Source organism: Mchenga conophoros, linkage group LG14, assembly GCF_057382185.1.
Source record: "Mchenga conophoros isolate Kocher_MC1m ecotype Shallow Benthic linkage group LG14, M_conophoros_male_GT1.1, whole genome shotgun sequence".
Taxonomy (NCBI): domain Eukaryota; kingdom Metazoa; phylum Chordata; class Actinopteri; order Cichliformes; family Cichlidae; genus Mchenga; species Mchenga conophoros.
The window spans coordinates 30,777,590-30,804,383 of NC_140539.1; the positions used below are offsets into that span (position 1 = coordinate 30,777,590).

Sequence of the window (26,794 nt, forward strand, 5' to 3'; positions counted from 1 at the left end):
GTGTAAAAAAGATTTGTATGTGTAAAAAGAATTTGTGTGTGCGTAAAAAAGATTTGTGTGTGGACTTGGACGTAGGTGAGTGGCTCCAACAGATACTAGGAAATGTGCAAAAATACTGTGCAGGACCCTCAAACTAGGCCTATGGTAGAGGACCTGATTATGGGCTCAAATTGTGGTCATACATATTTTGTACTTGTAAATCAGTTTTGCACTTGTAAATCAGGATTTGTATGTGTAAAAAGAATTTGTGTGTGTGTAAAAAAAGATTTGTATGTGTAAAAAGAATTTGTGTGTGTGTGTAAAAAAGATTTGTATGTGTAAAAAGAATTTGTGTGTGCGTAAAAACGATTTGTGTGTGAACTTAGTCAAAAAATACGTGGGAAACTCTGCACACAAATTTCAAGTTAAAAGTACGAATTTTGACCCTGTTTTTCTTCCTTTCATCTGATTGGCCAATGTCATGTCAATCACAAATGCAACTATCCAATCAGAGAACAGATGAGTTTGGCTGTCGGAGGGGCACTTTTTTGAACTGCAGGCACTTGGTAAAGTTTTATTGTATGAAACTATATGAAATTGTGTCATCATCGGTTTTAATGCAAAGTAAGTAAAAAAAAAAAATTACCAGAAATATATGTAAACACCAGTATCAGTATGTGTTTCTGATTTGAAGTGATATCAAAAGTAGTATCTTGTGTCCCTGGGAGGAGTCACAGAGACATAGGGATACTGTTATAATGTATCTGCTGGTTAACTTCTCAGCCTCCTCCACACAATAATTAGTACCCAGAGGAAAAATAGGAGTGGGAACTGGGACACAGGAATGGTGAGAAGGATGACTGGAGGGTTCCAAGAGGGATCCCCTAATGACAGGTACAGCAAAGTAGATACTCCAGAGAAAACTGTAGATTCTCACTCTATAATCCTATGTTCATGTTACAGTTAGTGCTCTGAGACTAGCTGTGCTGGTGTTTTTTAATATTCAAAAATTCTATTTCTCACATACTAGCTTGTTAATCCATAAGTCTTCTCAATTACGATGAAATCATCTCTGAAACCAACTTATGGGTTGTTTCCTACTTTCCTTCACAAACACTTTATCTGTTGGTGACGTAAAATTTCATAACTATGGAAAATTATCGGTAAAATATTGGTAAAATTTCCTAGAAGTTTAACCTTCCAGGAGTAGAAAACACCAGCTAAAACATATTTACGCCACTGTAACCAATCTAAATGCACATATTCATCAGACACTTTGCAACAGCTTTGATCCCAAGTCAAAACACTTTCTGTGCAAATCTTAGAGATCTGAAAACTGTATGACACAAACGTCAGGGTAATGTGAGGTTCGTTGTGTTATGAAAAACATAAAAAAGTCCTCCACTTACATGTCAAAACATTAGATAATAATTTAATGCTCTATGTGTAAATAGATATTTTTTAAAAAGAGAGAGTAATGTGCACTTTTGTGTGTACCACAGTGTTCTGTGTGAGTATACATGTGTGGAGTTAATGCAGTTAATAAACTGACACATTTGCTTCAAAATTGAGAATCTTCTTGTTAAAGTGATAATCAGAGAGAACATCCTGAACCAGATAAGTCTCAACGGGCCAATGTTGTTTAATATCAGGATGCTTACAAATGCAGAAAAGGCTATAGGAATCTAGATAAGGCTTAGATTAAATGCTGGAGTCGAGATGATCAGGCAACATTTCTTTTTCATGGAATAATTAAGCCTTACATTATTAGGACCAAGGGTGTATCCCCAGCAATTATCACCCCTTAGTATTACACTCAGCAACTCTGCATGAAAGCATCTTTCCTAATGCGCTCATGTTTTAATATTCTGCTGCTTTTTAAAAGACCCCCAAATGGCGAGATGAGCCTAATCCTGTCATGCAAAATTGACACCCTCGTATGCCATCTGTTTAAATACAGTAAATCTGGTTTAACATAACCAGTTCATAATGAAAAGATAGTAATCCTGTAAATTGGGGCAATGACAGAGACCAATATCTTTAAATGAAAACTGCAGCTCAGCCACAGTGCTCCATATTTGTATCTTGGCAGATAGAGTACCAGTATACCATCACATCGCTTGGAATAACTTACCATTTGTTTTGATGAGTTCCAGGGATTCAGGTACAATTTCCATTAAAGTGGGTCACTCAGCCTGTAACTGAATAGCGGACATGCTCAAGTCAGGCGATCAAGAGAGGCGCCAATGAAGCAGATTATTAGCTACCTGCTGCCAGTTACTGTAAGCACCATAGATGGAGGTTAACAGAGAGGACGGGGGTGTTGTGGGATTTTGCAATTTATTATCCTCTGGCAATTAGCTAGGAAATGCTACAGGCTCTTTGATTGTGGGATGTTTAAAAATGAAAGCGATAAGCGGGAGCCACAGATGTAGCAGCCCTTCCTCATGGTAGACACTGGCTGCAGGCGCAAGAGATAGCAGAAGCTCTGATAGTCTCCAAGTCAGACAGAAAGGGCTAGATAGGCAGGGCTGAACTGATTCACTGGTGATAACTCCTGTCAATCAGGCCTTAAGCTTGATTAATACACGCAGCTCATGGGAAAATTAGGCCAAATGGGAGGTTTGACGTGAGGGGTTACAGAGAATGGAGTTATGAAGGATAAGTAGAGGAGATACAGGAAGTGTAAGCTGTGTCTTGACAAAGACTGAAAGAGAAACGTGCCAGTTAGGTCAGCTCTTTGAGAAAACCAAAAGCTCATTGTGGTTGATCTATTTGAATAGTTCACCATGGCCATGTCAGCTTGGGTCAGGGTCATAGTGAATCTGTCACTGTCTTATGGTTTCAATCAAAATTCTGATGAGGGATTTGGTTCTGTCCATAACCCCTGCCCTTCACTGTCATATTTGAAGTCCATCTTACTGGACACTGGCCACAGGGACATACAGGCTGTCCTTCACTCACTTTTTCCATCACATTTAGTCCCTGTGTGAGTCAGGACTGAAACCAGGACATAGTGAGAATTGATAAGAATCAGAACCATTTAAGGTCCACACTCACAGGAAACTTGTAACGTGACATGGGTGTGTGGTATAATCACCAGGTTTTAAAAAAAACAAAACAAAACATCCAACTAAATTTATGAATTAAAAATGATGAACCTGTATCAGGGGTGCTTTATCTCATAATGACATCAGATCATTGGTTCCTACCTCATCTTGGTATTAATAAGTGTTTTCGTTATCAGTGCTGCCTACATTACAGTCATATCTCAGTATCATATGAGCCTAGTTGGATCTGATGGATTTGGTGGTCCCATGTCAAGGTTAAAGAAACTAGCTTCCTCTATCTACATCCACCATCCAATTAAAACAATCTAAACTTAAATTCAGAGCTCCAGATTGTGACCAGAATTGTAGCATATGTGACCATTTACAAAAGTAAATCAGTAAATGTCCAAGTTAAATTTTCCATTTGTGTGAGCTAATGTCTTGCAATCTATGGGTGAATGCATACAAAGGCATTTGTTCTTCACAAATTCATCCAGTCTGTCCTGACCTGTACAGTAAATGTGTATATGCACACAAACAATATATAGTTGGTAGCCATTAACACGGATAGTTCAGTCTACACCTGAACTTTTTAGGAAACATTGACATGACTAATTATAGGAGTGCAGGTGCAGGCAGGGAAATGCCAACTGGGCCAGTGTGGAAGAGAAGATATTTTGAGCCAGAATTGCTCACTGAGTACCAACAGTTCTGGTACACAGGGAACATGGGACTAAAATTAATCTAAAACTCTGAAAAAAAAGTGTGAAAAACATTTTCTTTATTAAAATTCAAATTAAAAACAATACTTTTGCGACAATGACAAATAACTCAATGCAGTGCAATGTATTGTGTTGTCATGAAAATAATATGAAAATTGAGATAAAATTGTCAACTCAACATCAGAATTGATCCCTGTTGTAATCCTATCCCCACCTTGAAAGTATCCGTTAGTACTACCACACCTCTCCACTGTTTGTCTTCATAAATGTCCTTCAACTGCCTCACATACTGTACGTCTCTGCCAATCCTGACTTAAACCCGCAATACCTCAGTTCCTCTCTTGGCACCCTATCAAATGCCTTCTCGAGATCCACAAAGACACAGTCACATCTCCTTCTGTCTCATCAACTTCCCAGAGTACTCCTTCCATTTTCTCAACACTCCTTACTTGTTAGCACATATCCATTTCAATCCTTCAACCTAACTTACTGCACATCCTTTCCAGTGAAAATCTCTTCGTCGAGCCCGTTATTACAAGTCCTTTTGTCCATTCTCTTTTGTCTCGCCTTATACACAGCTCATTATAACCATTTTTTCATTTGAGTTTGCATTAGACTACCTATTGTACATTTCTCAAATCTTGCTACAGACAAATACCACCCATATTCATCCTCTTAAATTTGTTAGTTTTGCATGGCACTGTTTGAGTGCTCCAGACTACATGTTTATTTTACTTTGACTTTCATGCTCTTCACTTAATAAACTCTGAATGGGCCAAAGGTTTCAAATGGAGGGATTCAATAACCCTAAGATGGTGGCTGAATAATAATAATGGATTGGATTTATATAGCGCTTTTCAAGGCACCCAAAGCGCTTTACAATGCCACTATTCATTCACTCTCGCATTCACACACTGGTGGAGGCAAGCTACGGTTGTAGCCACAGCTGCCCTGGGGCAGACTGACAGAAGCGAGGCTGCCATATCGCGCCATCGGCCCCTCTGGCCATCACCAGTAGGCGGTAGGGTAAAGTGTCTTGCCCAAGGACACAACAACCAGGACAGAGAGAACGAACCGGCGACCTTCCGGTTACAGATGCGCTTCCCAACCCCCTGAGCCACGGTCGCCCCACTATTACAAAAAAGACTGAGTTTTGAATCACTTTCAGTCTTTATATCAATACAAAACAAAGTTCACAGGTGGATGATGTAGTTGACCTTTTAATATGTTGAGAAGGTTTTTATCTTGAATATTAGGTCAAATTGTCCAATATTGTCTAGTGGTCAAGTCTACCTGTCTGAACTATCCACCCACGTTGTGATTGTAATGTGCTGTAATTAATTACATCAGCATTTAACATTTAATCCTCCCTATCCAGATATCATGCTCAGATATAAACTGTACAGTAATACAAGGCTTTGTAGTTTCAGTATGGCAGAATTTCGATATGATGACTTTGATAAAGGACACTTTGTTCAACCATGCAACTATCTACATTGAAAACATGAGTAAAACAAGCTAAGTTGAGAAATTGATATTTCATGACAAAACACAACAACATTTTACAGTAACCATCCTTTGAAAGCCTCTGACACAGATCCAAAATACAAACTGCTGTCGAGCGTCATGCTGATTCTTTTTCATTCTGTCCCACCATGTCTTACCAGGTGTATTCAATTCACAACTGTCCTTGAAGCTTTGTACTTCAAGCCAGAACATGCTGAGACAAATCTCTACTTCATCCCACCCCTTTTTTTACAGCGTTAACCCTAATGACCCTTGTCAGAGAGGAGCAAGAAAAAAAACTAATTCTGTGTAACTTTTTAATGTCTGCTCCTGATTAAGATAAACCCCAGCGACTCTCCTTCCCACTCCCCGCTGGAGCCAATTTTATTTGGTGGGGAACAATGGTAGATAAAGCTGAGAGCTGGCGAGTTCTCTAATCTGAGGAGCAGTGCTGGAGCAGCTGGGGTGACGTGGGAGAATAGTGTGCACAGTCAGATAAAAAAAAAAGAGAGGCTATGATTGGGATCAGGAGTTTGATGTTGGGTGTAAGATAACAAAGACAGCGTGTCATCCCAATGGGACAAAGTTAAGAGAAAAAACACCCCCTCTGCCTCTAGAGTCCTTTTTACTGAGTAGGGGGCTTAAGTTAACAAAAGTATAGTGTGGGAAATTTGAAATCTTACCTAAATGTTTTTACATTTCCTTTCCTAACTAATTTTTAATTTAAATACCACTGCTATCCACATGAAAAGAATTCATATATATATTAGGGTCAGTCCACAAGTAGACTATCCAACAAGTCAGTTACACGTAGAAATACCTGGATATGTGACTCTCATAAAGGGACAGCTTTTTTTGTTGCATAACTATAAGTGTATAATCTTTGTAATGGAGTTTTACTATTCAACTGAAATTGCTATTTAAAAAAAAAAAACCTTTTTAAACTCTATTCATAAAAACACCATTACAGACTATAAAAAACAATAGATACTGGAGTCATTAATGCAAAAGTAATGGTACAAACATTCTAAGCATCATTAGCTATGGTTATATACCCATCGAGTCAAGAGAATAATAAAAGATCATTTCCGATGGGCAAAACTACAGTGTATCTACAGCTAGCAATGGTCTGTCCTTGTGGTTTACTGAAGTAACCCATCAGAGCACATACAATAAAATATTCATACAGTATGTGATCACGATGGCCTGAAGCACAGAAGCACCACACCTTCTTCATCCTAGTGCAGTCCAGCTGAGGAGACTGAGAAGTTTGGCCATCATCTAATAGTTGATATCTACTTAAAGCACAAGCAGTCTATGTAAGTATGATGAATATATATTGTACTCGGTCCTCAAATTAACACGTGAACAGCTTTTTAAAAAACACAAAATCAGCCCTTCTTGTAATAAAAAGGTCCGTATTTACTTTGATACACATCACTGCAACAAAACGTAGCAGAAAGAAGGAACCAGCCAAGAAAAAAATGGAATCGAGTGATAGTTTGGCTCATAAGTAGCTTTTAATCCTGTTAGAATAAATGATTGCATTGTTGAAAATGATTCTGGGGTAGGCTGCTTTTTTCTATGATATCTCCAACATCAGATTCACCTGTGGTGGCGAACTGTCAACTCACATCTGCTCATTCATCTGTTTGAGTCAAAATCTATCCTCTCAGCTGTTACTGTAGGCTGCCACCATGCACAGATTTGGGGCATGTGTGGGCATGGATGAAATTATCTTTATTAATTGGAACAGAGTTCCAATATGCTAATGGTGTCTTCTTAATCACGAACAAATGTTTACAGCAAAAACACTTTGGCTGCATCCACAAACTGAATAACTGCATCACTACATCTCTGCGCAAATCAAGTGTTGGAAACACTGTAAGCATTACAAGCAGAAAATAAAAGCGACACCATTTGAGTTTTTGTGGAGAACAATCACAGTCAGCAGCTACTTGAGTGAAATGAAGATTGAACCTGCTTGTCAAATTGCAGTTCTGCAGTTTTACCTCTCCGATTTTTTTTGCTTTGTAATACCTCTCCCGAGCTCCTGTTTATGAGCTGTGACAATCTCCTCCAGCTTTTCATAGCTCCTCGGAGACCCTTATTTGCTATGCAAGTTTAACAGAGGAGAGCAAGTTCAGCCCTCAGTGATTCAACATGATAGGAAATAAGGTGCCCTCCTTTCTTTTACGTGAGCAGGTGTTATTCAGACTAAGACTAGCTTGTCAAAATCTAAAATAAGATTTGAGATTTAAACTGGTGACAGGATGCTGGATAACAGATATTAGCTATTTATAGACAATCCAAAGTTATTTAGGCCATCAACAACAGAACAGAGAAACAGAAATGCTTTAATCTCTACCAAAGGGTCCAGTTATGTTGCTCAGACAGTGAACAGACGCTTATTCCATCGTTCAAAAGGAAGAGTTTGTCAAAACGGCCCCTTATAGCACATTAAAATCTTCCAGCTCTATTCACCATTGAAGCTACAGTGCAGGATAAGAGCTTCTCAGGGAGCCAGACAGCTATTCTTCTAAATTTGCATATCCTTCTGAGACAAGCTTGGCTTCAGATTTAAAAGGACAGAAAAGGAAACAAACACATACAAAAGGAAAGCTCATTCACCAAGCCTTTGTATTTGAATAATCCAACGCTCTCTGTCTCAAATATTTTGCTATAGCGTTTCAAACAGACATCCATAATTTAATGGCGAGTATAGTTGATACTTTCAATGAATGGAGGGATTAAGGCATGGCTATTTTAGTGACACACTTTAAGAAACCAGCATCCAGCTGTTTCAGTTCTAATTGAAAAAATAAAAATAAGTAAATAATTGAGCCAAAAAGTTGTTTTTTGGGGTTTTTTGCTGACTGATTCATTCCTAGGCTCTAATGCTCTTAAAAAAGAGCTTGCAGAGTTGCATGTTGTTGCTATCATGGCAGTGATGCACTGGTGCTGATCCCCAAATAAGATTTCATCCCCTGCTCCGTGGATTAGAGTGGTGAAGAGATTCAGCTGTAACATATTATCTTCTCCACGTGTGAGGAAAAATGGAAGAGAAGCCATGGCTTCCAGACTGTGATATGTCTGTTACAGTCTTACACCGCTCTTCTCACAGTCTCTCAAATTTCAAGGTCTGTTGTAACAAATGAAACCACGCGAGGAAAAGAGGGGAAGAGTGATAGCACACGGGGCTTACCAACTTTAGTCAAGTTTTGAGACTGAGTGAGCTGAGTACACTGTCAATGGGGCTGACAGAAGAAAACAGCAGAGCAGCACCTGAGCAGCATTTCATCACAGACTGCTCACCTGCTCCATACTAACATCACTGTGCACTGAAGACGAGCAGGTGACTATACTGCAGTTTCTTTAGAGTGTAATTACCAAAATTCTCACATAATAAGGAACATTGGCAAAATAGATTCCAGTTATTTAGTTGTTCTTGAAAATGGTGCTCCACCTATCTTTGTCTAAGACCTCGGTAAACAGTTTCTTAATAACTGCGTGGTTTTAAATCACTGTTTTCAAGTCTTATTCAAACAACATGATGTTCATTTTGTAAATTACAGGCCTCAGTAAAGTCAAAAAGAAGGATAAAGCAAGTTATGTTTTAGGGTGGGAGTACCTTGTTACTGATTTGCTAGTCTATGTGCAGTCAGTGCCCCTCGTTTGTCACATCTGATTTATAAACAGGAAGCTGTGAGTTAAGAAAAACTCATTTTGAGACTTTACTCCAGGATTTCACTTACCAATACATAGTATCACAGTAGCTACGTCCACCTTTATAAACAACCTAGACATAAAATTCAGTAATCCAAATTCTGAATCAATCTAAGCTGGACCCATCTACCAAAACTTGTTTGAAACCAGCTACATTTATATTAATATTTACTGCCACTTTGAGTAAACATCAAACCATATGAGCGCAGTGTTAAACAGTAAGAATTATGTATCTAAATTCATTCATATTAAGCTATTTATGGGATTCCAATATTTGGCCACACTTAGACAGGACAAACAACAACATCAACGATGTTATGGCATGTCCCATATCTGAAACATCCTTGAAGCTTGAGCACCAAATAAAGTGTGTTGACTGTAGATCTATTCATTCACCCACCTTTGGGGGCACTACATATATTGTAGGTAATGACGAAGAGGCTCATTAAGCTGAGCTGGTGCTGTAGCAGAAATGTTTCCACAGCCGAGTGGTCGAGGTAGAAGGCTCTGATGGCTTCCCACATTGCACAGCTGGGGGCGAGTGGTCAGGCAGTGAAATTTTCAACAGTCCTATGCTGCCGTTTGCGTGACCTGCTGTGCAGAAAGAGGTGAAACCATTCTTTGGCATACTGCTACACTTCCTCAAGTGTGCTAAACTGCATTTACGGATACTGCCATGCTGCTCAGTCACAGACGTAAGGTCAATAGTATGAACAAAGCATAGCAGAGCGGAATTACTAAAAGCGGTGCTTACCAGCATATATTTATAGGAAATAAAATGAGATCAGATTGACATTTTTGTGGTTTTACAGTCTTCACGCTCGAGTACAAATCATATTTGAGCATATGACTTAAATCTCAGTGCTAGGAAATTTACTCAAAGGAATGTCACCGCCATCTCCATTTCTAGCTTACTCATACCGCTGTACCTACCCTGCCTTTGCCCTCAAATGAGCTTTTCACCTTTAATTACCCAGCGTGTGACGCGGTATGGAGTGGAGACATTGTTGCACACACCCATTAACACACACGCACAAAAAAAACCTGTTTGAAGAAAACAAATGCTTTCTGCCTCCCTTTCTGAAGTTCGTTTAACAATGTCCTCGAGCCACCATTTTCCAATGTGTGAGGAAGTGCCGACAAACAAGACATCCATCAAACTGACAGACAAAACAAATTACAAGGCAAACAGAACCTTAATGTGTCACCAGAGCTAATGGTGTCAAGGCTGGTTGGCAGTAGATCCAGACACTCACATGCTACTGCTGTCATACTCATATGGCCTTGCTCTTCAACTCACGAAACACCCAACTGAGGAAGCGAGAGGGCTAACGTCTGGGCAACACTCAGGTATTAACGCCCTACGTGCTGTTAGCAATGAATCCAACCTATATTCATAGAAGTCCATTAAGCCACAGCAAGTAAGAACAAGAGGCTTTCATGCAGGTATGATCTATATGTACTGTGGCTTGTGCTCAGAAGTGAGATTATTCTTTAAATGAATGATGCAGGCTCCCTAAAGCCAATAAAAGTGTAATTACATGCCTTGGGCTTTGGTGACAAAGCCTGTGCTGGTGACATCTATCTGAAAATGAGGCAGGAAGGATTACCTTCACTTTCCATCTAGCTTTGGCGTGATCACCTCTCCACAGGGGTCACCTTGGACGAAATGCCACAATTTTACCAGTCATTAAACTCTTAATCCAGCCTCACTGTGCAGACTTCCACCTCATCTTTCAAAGCATCCATGGTCACATATCACTTCATTTTATCCACTGCATCATAGCCACCCACTCTGTCAGAAAGCAAAGGTGAGAAACCTTTGTTGGATCATTTATGGCAGACAAAAAGCAAAAGATTGCAGCTCCCAGTGATCCAACTTTTTGTATTTTATATGCTTAAGGAAAAGGGGTTCTGGTAGGTATAGTGAGATCCTGGGAATTACTTTGTTTTACATTTGTTGGCTTTGGGTTAATATTCTACAAGTTATTTTAGTCTCTGCAAGACATCACGCTCTAAAACCTTTGCAGGGCATCAGCTGGAAGACTGCAGAGACCACTTGTTAATATTCATCTCGGTGTATTTGCAAAGCAGAGCCATTACATATTCAGAGATAGGAAGAGATTTTTCATGGCAGGTAAATCCAACATGATAAATTGGACTATAAACACACTAATCCGGTGACACAAAAGTGCACAGAGAAATAATGCTGCACTAAATATGAGCTCAATGCAACAAAAATGCAGTGTCCTGTTACAGAAGGATGTTTTTTACAATTTTAACAATTTTATATGGTATTAAAACTGAGTATGAGCACATGCAGATAGATTTTTTTTTTTTACTTTGGTACATATATAAAAAGGACTGTTTTTTTTTAACAAGACTGCTATTAAGGCTGCTTTTCCTTTTAACAGAGAAACGAAAAAAAATTTCCACAAATAATTTGCTGCATTTTCTTATTTATTTTTGTCTTGTAGTAACGCATATAAGACTGTATAATTTGTAAGTTTGAAATGTTAACATTAGCCAGGAAACGCATCAGCTATCCACTAGGGTCAAATTGAAGTCAGATTAAAGCTGGCAATTTCAAAAAAGCTATTTGGCAAATTCTGTTTGTTTTATTCACTATGCATGTAGCCTGAGGAAACATGATTGGTTATTAGAACTTGGACTGCTAATGAAAATATTAAAATTTCAGTTCTCTTGCTTAATGACACTCCGTAGATTTTTAATGACACCTAATTCTACAGTACCATGGTACGGCATATGTGTTTTACAAATATTTAATCACAAGACAACTCTGAGATTAAACTGTATTAACACGGCTTGACTTGAAATAATTCACAAAGGGCGGGAGTCATGTCTGTATAGTCAAAACTGCTTAACGTACCAGCTTTGTCAGAATATGAGAAAGCTGAATACAGTACGCTAGAGTTAATTTCTAGTAATAGCTCAATAATGGCAACTCACTGATAATATGTTCATATTTAAGCATGACCGATAACACAACTGTGATTTTAATCAATCAATCTTAGTAATGAGAACAGGAAGGTAATCCATTGTTATGCATTATTCGTCTGTAAATTAAGGTCTTTGGGGTTAATTAACTAGTGGGCTAAGGACAATGTTAATAATGCAGCACTAATATAGGGCAGGTAATAACACACTAGAGAATGTCCTTCTCAACTACAGCTTTCAGTTTTTCTACAAGTAGGATGTACAATGAAAGTTATCATTTTATACAACAGTGGCTTTTAAAAGCCACTGGCATTAATAAATCTGCAATAAAAATATACACTGTTGTACCTGCAAACAGATTATTGTCCAAGATGCTGTTCAAATGAGTGCTCAGACTTCTTAATATGCTGGCGAACAATTTAAGATCTTTACATTTGACATTTTCTTTACGAAAGAAGCAATTAGCTGCCACAAATGTACGGCTAAGAGATGCCTGGTATCATATTAAAATCTGTTGTGTTTGCTGCAGTCAAAAAACAACAGTTAAAAAACAAACAAAAACGCAGTATGTCATTTATGCTTATGTCACACATGATAGCCGATAATGTGTGCCACTCATTGAGATGTGACAGTGGGACAAAATGGGTTTTGTAAAGTCACAACAATACTTACTGTCGACCATAGTCCATAAATTCTAATGAATTTATCTTTTAGACAAGCTTATTGTTTGTGCAAAATTTGAAGAAATTCCCTCCTTTGGCAGAGATTTTACAGACATGAGAATGAAACAGACCAGAAACAATAATGGACCCAATTCTTAAAATGTCCTTACTGATTAGCAGTCACAGGTTCAAATACACTACTCAAGGACACACTGCAGGAAATTTTGAAAAAACCCAAACAAACAGGAGATTGCTTTAACGTTTTATTTAAACATATTGCTGCATATTGCATTATTTTACAGACTGACTGGAACAACTTAACAATCTGCATACCACGGTCCATTAAAGATTGGCGTAATCAGAAAGTCAGAATAACACCACTACAGTACTTTCAGTTAAGTTGCTGTATTAGACTGTTCCCATTTTTTATGTGCTCCTCTAACCAACACAGGCGGTGCTATCTGCATCCCAGCTCTATGCTGGCACAAGAAGAGGCTGTTGCTTGACACACAATATTGGACAAGGCAGTAACATGGAACATTTAGAGGAGGATGGAGTGGGTACGGTCGCACCAGGCTTGCCAGCTGTGATAATGATGTATAATTTAATTGAAGGCTGTGCTTCTATCCTCCACAGAACTCAAACTGCTCTTCTCTTGTCAATGCATTATTCAGGCTAATGGTGACCCTGAAATAGAAAAAAGCTTCTTATCTCTTTAAAGTTTTATTGGGGAGAGCAAAGAGCGGTAAGGAGGTATATCAAAAGAAAGTGAGTTAGAGTGGAGGAGAGAGTCACAGATAAGGTAAAAAAAAAAAGAAAGAAAGAAAGAAAGAAAGAAAGAAAGAAAGAAAGAAAGAAAGAAAGAAAGAAAGAAAGAAAGAAAGAAAGAAAGAAAAGAAAAGAAAAGCTTACTGAGATGTAGTTCTGTCTACTGACATGCTTTGTGAAGGATTCCTGTTTCTGACCGTGACAGCGTCATCTTCCTGGCAACAGTAGAAAAATTCAATTGGCCAGAGACTCTGATGTTAGAGCTTAGCTCCTGACATTTCCAAAGAAATAATAAAGAATCCCTACAATACAATTACCTTGAACAGTAAGGTGTTACACTCTCTCCACACTCTCTGCTGACTAGCACAGTTTTTCTGCTGCAATACAATATTTAAATCCAAAGTTTAAACAGCAAAACTTGCGTTTCGTCACAATCATCACATCATAGCCATCATCATCTCTAGAGACCAAGCTAGAGAGAGAGCGAGATGCAAGAGGAAAGGATATTGTGTGCAGTAAAGCAATCATGCATACACTATTATACTTGGACCATCTTCACATGTGATCAAGCAGATACTCTGCAACGTGGCTGTAGCCAAGTCAGATAACGACAGGGTGAAAGGATCTGCAGCTATAAAATGTGCCCTCTTCTATCCGTCAAGCTAAGCTGTCATATTTACGGTGTGAAATTTACTCACAAACACTGTTATTGTACTGTGTAATTTCTTCTGCTATTAGAAGTCAGCTTCATTGGAAGACTAGAATGTGGAAATTAAGCTAAGCTGTTTACATGGCAAGTGGCAAAAGAGCAATAAGTACAGTGATGACACTTTACCCATTTACAGAATTAGTTATTTCACTGCCTCTTCCTTTGTAATTGTCCACAGTAAATAATCTTCCTCGGGTTTATCAAAAATGATAAACCCCTTCACTTAAAAGTTTAAGATAGCTAGGGGTAACAACAACACAGGGACTGACATATTTAATTGCATAATATTTAGATGACTTAATCAGACAGATGGATTATTATTTTGATTGGCAGCCAAAGTCACATTAGCAAAATTAGTGGCACATTTTCATACATGTTATTTAAACCATACCAAAATGGGAATGACAGATAACTGAATATTACTATTGAATTCTATTATCCCACAAATGTCCTTACCTTTTTCTGTCTTTACCTAACTGTATTTAACCTGTAAAATCATTTTCAAAACACCCATACAAGCATTAAAAGATTACAATTTTCCTGATCCTTCTGTTCCCATAGGTGTAAAAAGAAAAGCCAAATCAGTGACAAAAGCGGGCAATTTTCTTGCAACAAGATTCGTGGCATAAAAACCCATCAATAAAAAAAAAAAATGGTGAAAGAAAGGTGAAGGTTCAAAACAAGCTCTGTGTTCGTCTGAAGGCCGAACTACAGTGAGACAAACTCCTATTCACACAGAAGAGAGAAAAAACACTGGCCTATCTATAAATGAATAGCCTCAGTCCCTCATTACAACCCGATGAGTCACAACACAAAGATTGTTAGATAATATAAATAAACACATACTGCACGACAAATTGTGACACCCACACAATCACAAATTAAAACAGCGATAGATGTGTTTATATATTTACTTCTAAAATTTGCATTTCAATAACAATGTTGAATTTTTTACCTTTGTGTGTGTATGTTTGTCATTGTATGCTTTATGTTTAAAAAAAATACATTACAGTAAAGAAAGCAGCGTCGGAACGCATAAAATAATAATTTTCTTTGCTTTCATTTATCATCAACCCTCTAACACTCTAAACTGGGTAGCAACAACATTTACCTAATGTTGACTCAATCCTGTTACCACTGTATCTGTAATCTCGCCCACACTTTTCAGCTTGTACAAATGCATTTTTTTTTCCTAACCACATGTAGGCGTACATAAGGCAAGTACATTTGAGAAAACGATTCTTCTGAACTTGCAGTGGCACACAGCTTAATGATCTAATTGGAATGAACAAGAAACAGCAGGCATATTTTTTTGCCTTTTGAGCCTTTTTCATGATTGCGTAATTAGGAGAGCTACTTCACTCATTACAGATGTACTTGCTTGGCTGTCTTGTAAGCATTTTTTTTTCTAAAATAAAATCAAGTGTTTAGCAGAACTGAAAATTCGGCCTACATTTTCACATTAGCATACACGAGAGGGTGAAAACTGTTCTGAGAAATCTCTATAATGAAATCAAACTGAGTCACAGAATGTCAGCAAAACGTCACAGGAACAGATAGTGAGTGATTTTTATTTATTTAATTTTTTTTGCTTGTTCTGTGAGAGTCCTTCATGTGTTCCCTGCCCCAAGACACAAGTCAAAGCTTATTAATTGTAAAAATAATGACAGTGATTTAATTTTCCTGTCAGGCTGTTGCCTAATTTTCCCCCCATTAGTTTGTATAATATTTCTATCCCTGCAGCCAGCTCTGACTTCCTGCTAGGGCCACAGCATGACTGGCACATTGGGGGTTCAGGCATATCCATTAATAGCAATTTTACATAAAGACTGGTTCACAAAAAATACACCCAATTCTGAGGAAAACGGAAGACTAAATCTACTACAGTACCAACATAAAGCATTTTTTTTTCAATACTATCATCTATTATTCATACTACTGACTTTTGTTACCTTCAAAAATAAATGCTTCTCTTTCTATCAAATTCGTATGGAAATGCTATACTGAGGTCATGAACTGTGGTAAACAGCATAAACACGACAACATCGGGCAGTCTCTGCTGCTGAATAGTCAGCTGAGCTCTGCCTTATAACTGAGCTGTTAAATGTGGTGGCTGTCGGTAGTAAATAAAGAATAACTATTAAACTTTTGGGGAGTATTTGTGATTTGACTCTATTCATAACTGTGAGCAAGCCAACAGAGACAAAGTTTGCATGAGCTGTGATTTCAAAGATGTGGGGGAAAAGGAAACACTACAAAATGCATCTCTATGCTCAGCCCACTGATGTGCCCGTGTCTGATTTCTCTAGCGGAAATGTCTGGAAAAGGGTTGATTTATAGAGTAGGTAGTGTAAGTATATGAGAGAGGAGTAATTCTTTTTTTTTTTTTTGTCTGGCCACAAGCTGCAACACATCCTTTAAACAATAAACTTGCAGTAACTTGCTGGAGCAAGACTTTCTAATCTTCTCCATCCACATTGCACGCAGGTCAAACTGTGCCAGAAGCCTCTACCCTGTGGATTCCTGGGACATTTAACTACTCTAAAAGTAAGAACACTAATGCACCTATCCGATTTTAATGGAAATCATTTCCTGTTTTGTCGCTGGTGGTTGGTCATTAGGTGATATTTCAGGCTCCAGTTGTATACTTTACCCTCTAATGTATTTACGATCCCTATGCAGTGATGCGTCATTTTTTCTTGATAGAAGCTGATTTATCCATATCCCAGTGTCATGTCAGTAAGGTATGAACGTGTATTTTCATAATTTGAATGTATGAATTTGATATGTGCAAAACAGACAAATTATCCCATAACAGCGCTTGTCTGTTAAAACTAGGGTGCCTACCTACATAAATCTGTAAAAAGGTCATTTTGTTTGGCTAATTTTGTTTTGTATGCAACGTTTTCAGATGATCGCTTTATTGTTTCTAATGGACTGATCGGCCTTGACCGGCACTTACTAATTGCACAGTTATGAAGCAGAGCATGTGCAAACACAGTGATAAAGCAAGCAATTTGTGCTGTTGATCTGTAGGCTACATATTATTCCTGTGTGAGTAGGAAGTGATGATATTAATTCCCCATCTCCTCTCTTGCTCTATAAATCTGATACTCTCACTATCATCCCAGACGCCAGAGATACTCTGTTGTTGGAGTGTGTGTTATTTCTCTAATGTGTGTTCATCGCTGACCACCTCAGCAGGCCCCCCATTTAGTAAATCAGTTTTTGAAAACATTACAAAAAGTGACCCCGTCTCTAAACCTGGAGTATTCCAAATATCATTTGTCTTCATAGCTTTGTGTTAACACAGCCAGGCTTCTCTCCACCTGGTACTGTCTTCACATTTCCATTTATTGTAGTTTGGTGGGATTGTAATACATTCAATTGGATTTCTCCCCCACTGCTGGGCTCAGTTCAATCTCTACTGTCCCTGATCTGGGTGCCTGTGTGATATTAGTTATGGAGGATGTCTCTGCAGGGTGGTGTAAGAATATGAAGGAATAGTAATTTGTTGGATTTTCTCCAGTGTCGTGTCAGACATCATGGATAGGAAGTAAGTGGAATCTTTCCTGATCACAAGACACTCAGAACAAGCACTCTCTTGAGATTGGATGAAAGCAAATAATGTTTAACCATTGATTTTTACCTACACAGCAGCACACCTTGTACACATGGTGTTAATCAAATGGCTAAACACCGTCAGCACAAACCAGGCTGCGGAAAGATGGATGAAAGATGCTCCGACTGCAGCTTTATTGGACAACACTGATTTAAGATTTTTTAACAAGTTGGACCAACCAGTTCTGATTTGATCTCAAAATCCTGCTAAAAGTTACTAGTAATATGTGTCTACAAAAAGCCTTCACTTCTGTCACATTCTTCTGTCATAATGCTAGTTGGCAGTCGGGAATAGTCTGTGTTCTTTTTACCTTTGAAGTCAGGTGTCAGAACAGATAAAAGCAACGCAACATATAGATAAAGATAAAGGTTGTTTTATAAGTTATCATATCTAGCTTGTACCTATGTCTAAAATATGATAGACCTTTAGAAAGAGATTAGAGGTCATGTGGTGATCAATGGATGAATTAACAAAGAAATTTAGCAACTTGCAGGAATGACAAGTGAAATACCCATCAGTGGCATGCGAGCAGGTAGGGTTAACTACTCTTACCTTTAAGATAAACGATTAAAGCAACAACCAAAGAATACCACTGACTAAGACATCAATCTGTGGGAAGAAGTTCGCACCTCTAATATCGACTACAGCCACGCTGAGCTGCAAAGCAAAGCCCGATGCTCGAGTCCGTTTGAAATTTGACAGCAAAAATATGCAATGCAAGTTTTTCTGCTGTAATTTTATAGATAAATGGATTTTCTTTTGGTGGCACGGTGGTTAGTGCTGTTGCCGTACAGAAAGAAGGTCCTGAGTTCAATTCCACCATCAGGCCGGGGTCTTTCTATGTGGAGTTTGCATGTTCTCCCCGTGTTTGCGTGGGTTCCCTCCAGGCACTCCGGCTTGCTCCCACTGTCCAAAGACATGCAGTTTGTGGGGACAGGTTAATTGATTAGTCTAAATCGCCGATAGGTATGAATGCGGGAGTGAATGTGAGTGCGAATGGTTGTCTGTCTCTGTGTGTTAGCCCTGCGACAGACTGGTGGCCTGTCCAGGGTGTACCCCGCCTCTCGCCCAGTGACAGCTGGGAAAGGATCCAGCGCCCCCCGTGACCCTGAAAAGGATAAGCGGATGGATGGATGGATGGACTTTCTTGTTGGAAGTTCTAACTTACAGACTTTCAGTTTTATATCAGTACATTTCTTTCAGTTGCCAACCTTTACAGTACAATGCAACCCAAATCAACGCAACGCAAGTCTTTTCCCGCTTATCACAGGAGGCAGAGAAATATTATAGTCTTTTTTTTTCCTTCACTCAAAAACAGTAGCAGTGGTGTTTCAGCGGAGCTTCAAAGCTCATGGAGTGAGATATCACAATATGGGAGCCAGTCTCCTTAGATTGCAGAAGTGCTTTGAGATATTTCTATGAGAGTTTTGATCACCTTTCCACTGTGACAACTTGCCCCTAGTGGAATCCAAATTTCTATAAACAGCTTTCATTCCTCTGGAAGGTGGATGGCGAGTGTCTGACATTCATAAGATATTGGGTGGCCAATAACCTCAATGTATTGGGTCATTTTGATGTTTTTTTGATGTTTTTTTATATCATTTTATATTTTGCTCATGCTGTATTTTTGCAACAGGAAACTCAGTCTGAACATATAAAACTATGCAGTGTGCACACGTTTTTCCAAAGGACTGTTAGCTATAAGTAACAGCAGGGTAAATGTTGACAACCTAAATAATTCTGGCAAATTATATGATCATGTGAGAAATCCAGCTACACTGTGATGGTACACAAATGACGTACACAAAATTACACACAACTAGTATCTTTACAGCGAATGAAACAGCATCCATAAACATTTCTTAACTCCACACATATCTTATCTTAAATATGAAGAAACATTAGTTTTTTTTGTCACAAAACTACCGGTTTAAGCCACCAAGGTTAAAATTAAGAGCAAGCCTGTGGAATGATTTGTTCAACAGTGCACAGATAGGGATGGAGTTTATGGCCTAATTACACCGAGGGAGGTCACTGCCCTCCATTTCACCAGAGGCCAGTGATAGCTGGGATTTCATAGTGTAACTGCTTTTACTCTTGGTTTACTGATTGCTAATTCATATTTGCAAAAAAAAAAAAAAAAATCAAGCTCTACTCTTAAGCACACTTTATCATTTCAAGTGATTCAAAACTGGGCTGAAAATACACCAATAGCTGAAACTATGAAAAATTAAACGATGAATATGTAGAGCGGCTTACGTGAGAGGCACTGGAAATGGAAAGAGAAATTCTTTCATTACCTAATATTCTTTTAAAAATGTGTATTAGTGACCTGAAAGCTTGGTCCAAGTCATTAATTTAGAACTGCTGGGTGCTAATGATGCATCTCAGTGAGAAGTTCATGTACAAGGTGGGTGTGAAAGAGCTGGATTTCAAGAAATTTTAAGTGGAGAGTGGGTGAGGCAGAAAAAGAGCAAAGTAACAAGGAATCATTACATAGATCACAGTGGTGACACTGCCTCTTTGAAGACACACACCCACTGAGCATGAGCCTTGAGTGCTAACAATGCCGATAGGCTGCAGGGAGCATCTCTCAGCCTTCTCGCTGAGCACTAGCACTAAGATTAGAGGTTCCTTTAATCCGACAAAGGGGATTAAATGCTACAAGAGAGGCGAGAGGACCGCTCCCACGGAGGGGCTGAGATGAATTATTTACACCTCCCCTCAAGACTAGTGATCTAAGTCTTTAAACCAAAAATCACAGTTCTAAGACACCGGTGGCATGTCCTGCCAACCAAATATTCCAGGGTGCAAAGATAAATGTGATCTCACGCAACACACCTTCGCCACACGGAGACAGAAGGGTGTGCGTGTATGTGAAGGGATTTCAAGCTAGATCTTTAAAAATCTAAAAGATCACAGGTAGACAGTTAAAATAACATCCCATCTATGAAAAATGTTAACCTCTGTGTTGGACAGCGATTCAATGGCTAGCTCTGAAAAGTTGGGAGCTACCATTCTGTGGTTGTAAGCGGTCATCACTTTGTGCTGTGTTAAAAAAAAAGGGTAAACTTTCTTTGCACACACTTCTACCAGAGTGTGTTATTGCAAAAGAAGCATGACAGTTAAATCCACAGTTGTATTATTCCAAATGTGTTTAAAGGCAACGTCAGTCTGTGATGAGATTTTAACACTATCCCACACAAGATCACAGTCAAATGTCCAATGTCTCATTTATAAAATATCCTGGTACAGGTCAGTTCAATGACACTACTCCAATTTTCCAATTAATAATCAAAATAAATTGAAATCACGGTTGCCCATCATGACTTACCCCCCTTGTTCCATCTGCCTTTAGTCCTTGCCTGATAGGTGAGTTCGGGGCAGCCAGACAGCACCAAGAGAAAAACAAACAAGTTCAAAACAGAAAGAAATCCAGACTTTGCCCTGGAAAACATGTCCAAGAGTTGCTGGCAGCCGAGTCACTTTCACATGGCTGTGTTTCCTCCTAGAGCGGCGCGGCTGTGGCGCATGGTAACCCACGCGTGGGCTGTCATCATCAGTCACGCTGGTGTCAGCAGTGGGTCTCTAGTCCTACCATGCTGCTGTGTGATGCCCCGGCTGGGTGCTGGTCTTCACTGACGCTGGAGATCCGAGTGAAGCCACATCTCTCCCTTCTGTAAGCTCTGCCTGATCAGAGCGCGCGGGAACCAAAGGGGAACACACAGCTTGCCATGCGACGGCACGGTACAGCTACGCTCGGCTCAGTGCATAGGAACTCGCTCTCACTCAAGCTTGCTCACACACTCTCACACACACATACACTCCCTCTCTCTCCGTCTCTCTCACGCTCACTGCTGCCACCACTATCGATGCTGATGCTGCTGCTGGAGCTGCTGCTGAATTATTTCCTGCTCTCCTCACTCTGGGTTTCACGAGGAATTCATTCCTCTGAGCTCTGTCTTTGGCTTAGAGCTTCACATTGTAGAGAAAACAAGAGGTAGGAGCACAATCCACCTTCAGCGCTGTGGCAAGGAGTTTCCGTGGGTGTGTTTGACTGAGGCTGTCTGATACCGTAAACAGCACACAGGAGCATGGTGAGAAAAGGTGACAGAAGAGGAACAAGGTCCATATTTGTTGAGATGCAGGGAATTTGCATGGAGACTGTTTCTCCGTTGAGAATGTAAAGGTCTAGGGATCTAAAGGGCAAAAGGAGCAAGAAGAACAGATAGAAAAGAGGAGGGATCACCAAGGAGCACTCTGGTAGGGAATTTGTAGGGATTTCACCTCTTGTCCCACCCCTTTAGTGACAGCTCTTCAGAAAAGCTGTGACAGACATCCCGGAAACATTGCTGATGAAGTCAAATTAAATCTTTCAATCAATCTGAAACCTAAGCAGCTACATTTTTATTCTTATTTGTTGCAATGCTTACATTTTTTTTGGGTTGAAATATTTAAAACTAAGTAGCAAAAGTGACACCTCCAAAGCGTACGGTCAGCCCCATCAACAGTCCGAAACACAAAAATATTTTGATTCAGTGTTGCATAAAACTGAAAAAAGCAGCAAGCCCAAACCTGAGGACATTTGCCATTTTCTCTTCACAAACAGCTAATAAAGATTAAGTGACTGGATTGTCTTTTTATTGACTGGGCAAACAGCTGATCACATCAGCTTTAGACTCCATAGGCCCAAAAACTACAACTTACACTTGATGATTTTAGCGATTTTGCTCACTGAGATAAAGAAACTAGTTTCTGTATTCTACAGTATAGCTTTTAACAATTAAGTTAAAAGAATTGTAAAAACCGCAGGTCCTCCAGTACGTGCCTAAATTAAGCAGACACACAGATAAAAACAAAAATACAAAATCTTAAGTAGATAAACAGATTATTCTGAATATTTGGTGGTGTGTAGCTGATCAAGATATTAGATATCTCAAAGCTCCAAGGTCAGTATGCTTCCAAGTTCATAAAACAAGTACTTCACAAGTGGGGAGTGAGAACAGGCTGTCGTACACACACCATGGCTTTAATGTCCTAATTACAGCTTCTGAGGAAACCCATGATCAAGTCCATAATTTTTTTTATACACAGCCCAAATTAACATTCTGAATCTGCACACAGTCTTTAATGGTTTACCCTCTCCTTTTCCCATTTCTTCACGCTATCTCGCTTTCTCTTCATAACAACCTGCAACAACACGAAGAACTATAATTAAGCTCCCTGCACATGAGAAAAGAGATGACACCAGCAGGAGCATGTGTTTGTAACATCTCGTTACAATGTTGGCAATACACATTTCCAATGAGAAATAAACAAGTGCAATGTTTGTCTCTCTACGGGCTATTAGACAATAACTAAAGTACATCATTTAAAGTACGACAGTCTCCTGTTAATTGAGATATAAAATTACAAAAGCAAATCGGGACTAGAAAAGGCAAACTCAAACTGTAATACCACAATAAATCTAGTTGCATGTCTACGCTTCTAAGCAGTACTTTTTCATCAAATGCCTGGAGCTTTTTTTGTTAAGCAGTAATACTCAGAGATTATTCTTTTTACACATAAAAAGCCTGGGATGGTTCCTTGGGCTCCAAATTTAAATGAAGCTGGCAAGCCTAAGCAACAAGTAACTCCAATGCCAGCGGTTAGTGGAGGACAACCTGAAAACACATGAAGGATGTGGTATGGCTTGTGCTAAATAGAAAGTGGTCTACACTGACAACTTGTTAGAGATTGTGTCACATGGCTTTGCTGCTTTTAACCCAAGGCTGGATAGCAAGAACCTTGAAAACTCTGACTGTCACTTTTAAGGCTATAATTACAGCTCTCATTCCCATACTAAGCAAAGGATTCATCACACTACAACAAAGACGAGGAGTCTTTTTTCCCCTATTTTTAAATATTTATAAAACCAAGGCTTCTGCCCATCACAATCCCTTTTAAACACAGCAAAGTGACACAACCACACAAGAAATTTGACAAAGACTTTAAACTACGTGAGAAAGTGCTGAATGCAAACTTCACAGGAAAATAACTCAAGACAAACTGTGCATGCCTTCAGAACCCAAAAAGGTGGGGTCTGCGCAATCTGTTGTCACACAGATACAAATTTGAGTACCTGAACAATATGATCACAATGTGTTCATTACAACTAATCACTGAAAGTAGTTTTTGTTTCATTCACTTTTAGGTGCTTTATCACATTAGCACAAGAAAGACGAGGAAAGAAAGAGATGGGATAAGTGGGATGAGAGTGGAACCTGTGCAGTGTGTAATAGCCAAAGCAGGAAAAAAATTAAGTGTGAAAGTATTGTTGAATTGGGTAGTGTCCCCAAAACGGTCCTCACTACTGTGAAAGAAGTAAAGAGTTGTAGAGTGGAGTGAAGGAGAGGATGTGGGAACCCCAACGTCCATACTGGTAAGTCTAACAGCTTATCACCCCCAGACAAGAGCCCCCTGGATAAATGTGGTCAAGCAGGAAAGGAACCCAGCTTCAGCAGTGATGGGGTGCAGGACAGCGATAAGGACGAAGCTCTACTGGGCGAAATGGGGGAGCAAAGCAAGGGGCCCCAGGCTGAGAAACTCAGCCAACAGCAATGCTCATTCCAGCTCTTGCTGGCTAAACCTCTTAAAAAATTTACACACCGGCATTCACCATACTCAGCAAATATAGGTTACAGCACGCATGTGGTCATGTGTCTCAAGTGTAACTGTGCATGTGTGCATATTTGATTGCACATTTTATTACTCCAAGAATGTGGTAGGTGAGTGTGGAGCAGAAATAGCTGAAGTGGGGACAGGGAGGAGGACAGAGGAAACGAGTGAGACAGAGAGCGAGAAACTGTCTTTGTGATGTTTATTTTCAGAGCTGGCCTTGTGAAAAACACACCATGAAATTTGCTTTTTCACAGGAAGTGACAGACCAAGCAACATGAATTGATCCCCTGATGGAGATCTGGCTCTTTGTGTAGTCATTTTCTTCTCTGCGCATCTGCCTGCCCAGATACTGGATAATCTACTCGCTCCCGGCATTCCTAATCCAGCCATCCATCCCCATTCACTCCACCCATGTGTGTCCCAGCACAAAACAGGGGTGTAGTTTGGAAGTCTATAATGGAAGAGATTTTGTTGTTTTCCTCTCTTGAAACGCAGCACTAAAATTATTATTTCCCCTGCACTGCTAACTTCTGGGAAATGATCAACATTCTAATTATAATTCGCTAGAATCAGAGCAACAACAATCAAATAATCAGTGGTAGAGCTGTTCTTCTTTGAGCAGCTGAATGTTGCCCTTTCCCTAATTTTTAAATTCAACTGTACTGAGATAGCAAAGCTGAGAAAGTCATGCCACTCTCTTTTTGTTAATATTTTCACTAAAACGTATAGATTATGGTCAACAAATCACCATACTTGAATAAAGCAATAATCTCAGTATCGCTCCTGGCAACAAAATGATAAAGATCATAAGCTGATTATGGCTCTGCCAGCCAATTCAAATAAGTAAACAAGCTAGACTAGAAAAGTGGAGTGCTTCTAAAAAACGATTAGCAAATATATTTGCAATGCACATATGTATGAGCCTGGCTGGTCTGGCTGATGACTTATCAGCGTAAAAATTATAAATGCAAGGGCACAGTGTCTAACAAGACTAGATATTGTAGTTTAATTTTAATTAAAGGTCATGCTAATTCTTAATCACAAAATTACACAAACAATTATCCCTATACAATAAAGTGCTTTATAGTAATATCAATTCAGTAAAAATCAAACAGTCACTTTTCCCTTCAAGCCCAATGTAGATTTAATAATCTGTAATCTAATCACTGTGTTCCCTGCCTTCATAACATATTGTACTTGATGGCTCTTCAATCAATTTCCTAGTACATATGTACATATGGCATCCGTATGAAAATTTTATGTGTAAAAAGTGCCTGGTCCTGTTATAATGCACGTGAAAACAGCAGCTGAAGACAAAAGTGTAGCTCAAGCTAAAGGCGCAATTACACTGGGAATAAATTCCTTTACAATCAATCCTTTATGCCGCATAAACTTGTGCACAGAATGTGTCTATGAATGGTCCTGCAAGTCAAAGAACAGAGAGGTAATAAGAATCAGAATGAGTTAGTGATGGCTGTCATAAAATATGGCAGAGACTTCTATTTACAACCTGTAATAAAACTGCCTCTGCTGCGATTTATGGAAATGCTTGCCCTACAGAGCCAAACCCTTTTTTCCAAGGGCATGTTAATACCCTACGCTGTGCATTTTGAATATATTGGCAGATGGACATTCTGTCTAATAGAGCATTGCAAACTGGAAAGCAGGCGCTAAAAAAAGCAACAGCTCCATGCTTGTATGGAACACTGGTGGCAGCGTGACTCGAAAATGCAGCTGAGACCAACCCAAACTGCTGCCTCGTGCTCAGGTCTTCCTTTGTTTTCTCATCCTCAATTAAAAAACACAATCAAGTATTAATGCAGTGTTATCCTCAATCGGCCTATACTGGGGGAAAGAAAAGCTGATTTTGAATAATGGGCAAAAAAGTTGGCATGCATCTTAGTGTTAGTAGAAGGTGGGGACATATTAAAAATATCTTCTGTTGCAGTCCAAGAGAAACAACTTTGGACTGACCGGTTAACAAAACACATAACTTATGGTGCACTCAACCCTAACTTTATTTTAGATTAAGTTAATTGTCATTGAAATAACCTGCACAACAGGTGGTTGTAAGGTTTTGTCTGCCACTGGGACATTATTGTTCTGATACTTTTTAAACATATCAGATTTTTATGGGTAGTAATAAAACCCTTTGCATAACATTTTTATGAAGCTAAGCTGACTTTCTGAATTTAACAGCAAGTGAGTCATATTCTTTATTAAATTAATTTTAAAAAGAGCTGTCTTTATCTTTAACTGCAACAGCAGATAAATTCACATTTATTTAATATAGGAATTATTAGCTAAAACTGCTTTGGTATTGGTGTTTTTGCTCTCTCTTATATGCGCATCGTTAACAAGGACCATTGCATTTATTTTTTCACACTTTGACAGAAACAACCTTAATGGCAATTAAAAATGTCTGTAACATC

General features: G+C 39.1%; 1 protein-coding gene across 9 annotated transcripts in view; it reads right to left on the reverse strand.

Moving 5' to 3' along the window:
• The window catches only part of robo2 (roundabout, axon guidance receptor, homolog 2 (Drosophila)), a 258,201-nt gene extending 236,700 nt beyond the window's left edge, over positions 1–21,501 (reverse strand). For 8 of the 9 annotated variants that reach the window (XR_014888201.1, XM_085243897.1, XM_085243892.1 and 5 more), the window contains exon 1: positions 21,037–21,501. Coding sequence is in view for 8 of the 9 variants with exons in the window: in XM_085243897.1 (XP_085100023.1) it covers positions 21,037–21,160 (124 nt within the window). In the remaining variant the exon portion in view is untranslated. The remainder of the gene's footprint in view (positions 1–21,036) is intronic. The other variant, XM_085243899.1, reaches the window with a different exon arrangement.
• Between the last annotated feature and the right edge of the window lie 5,293 nt (positions 21,502–26,794).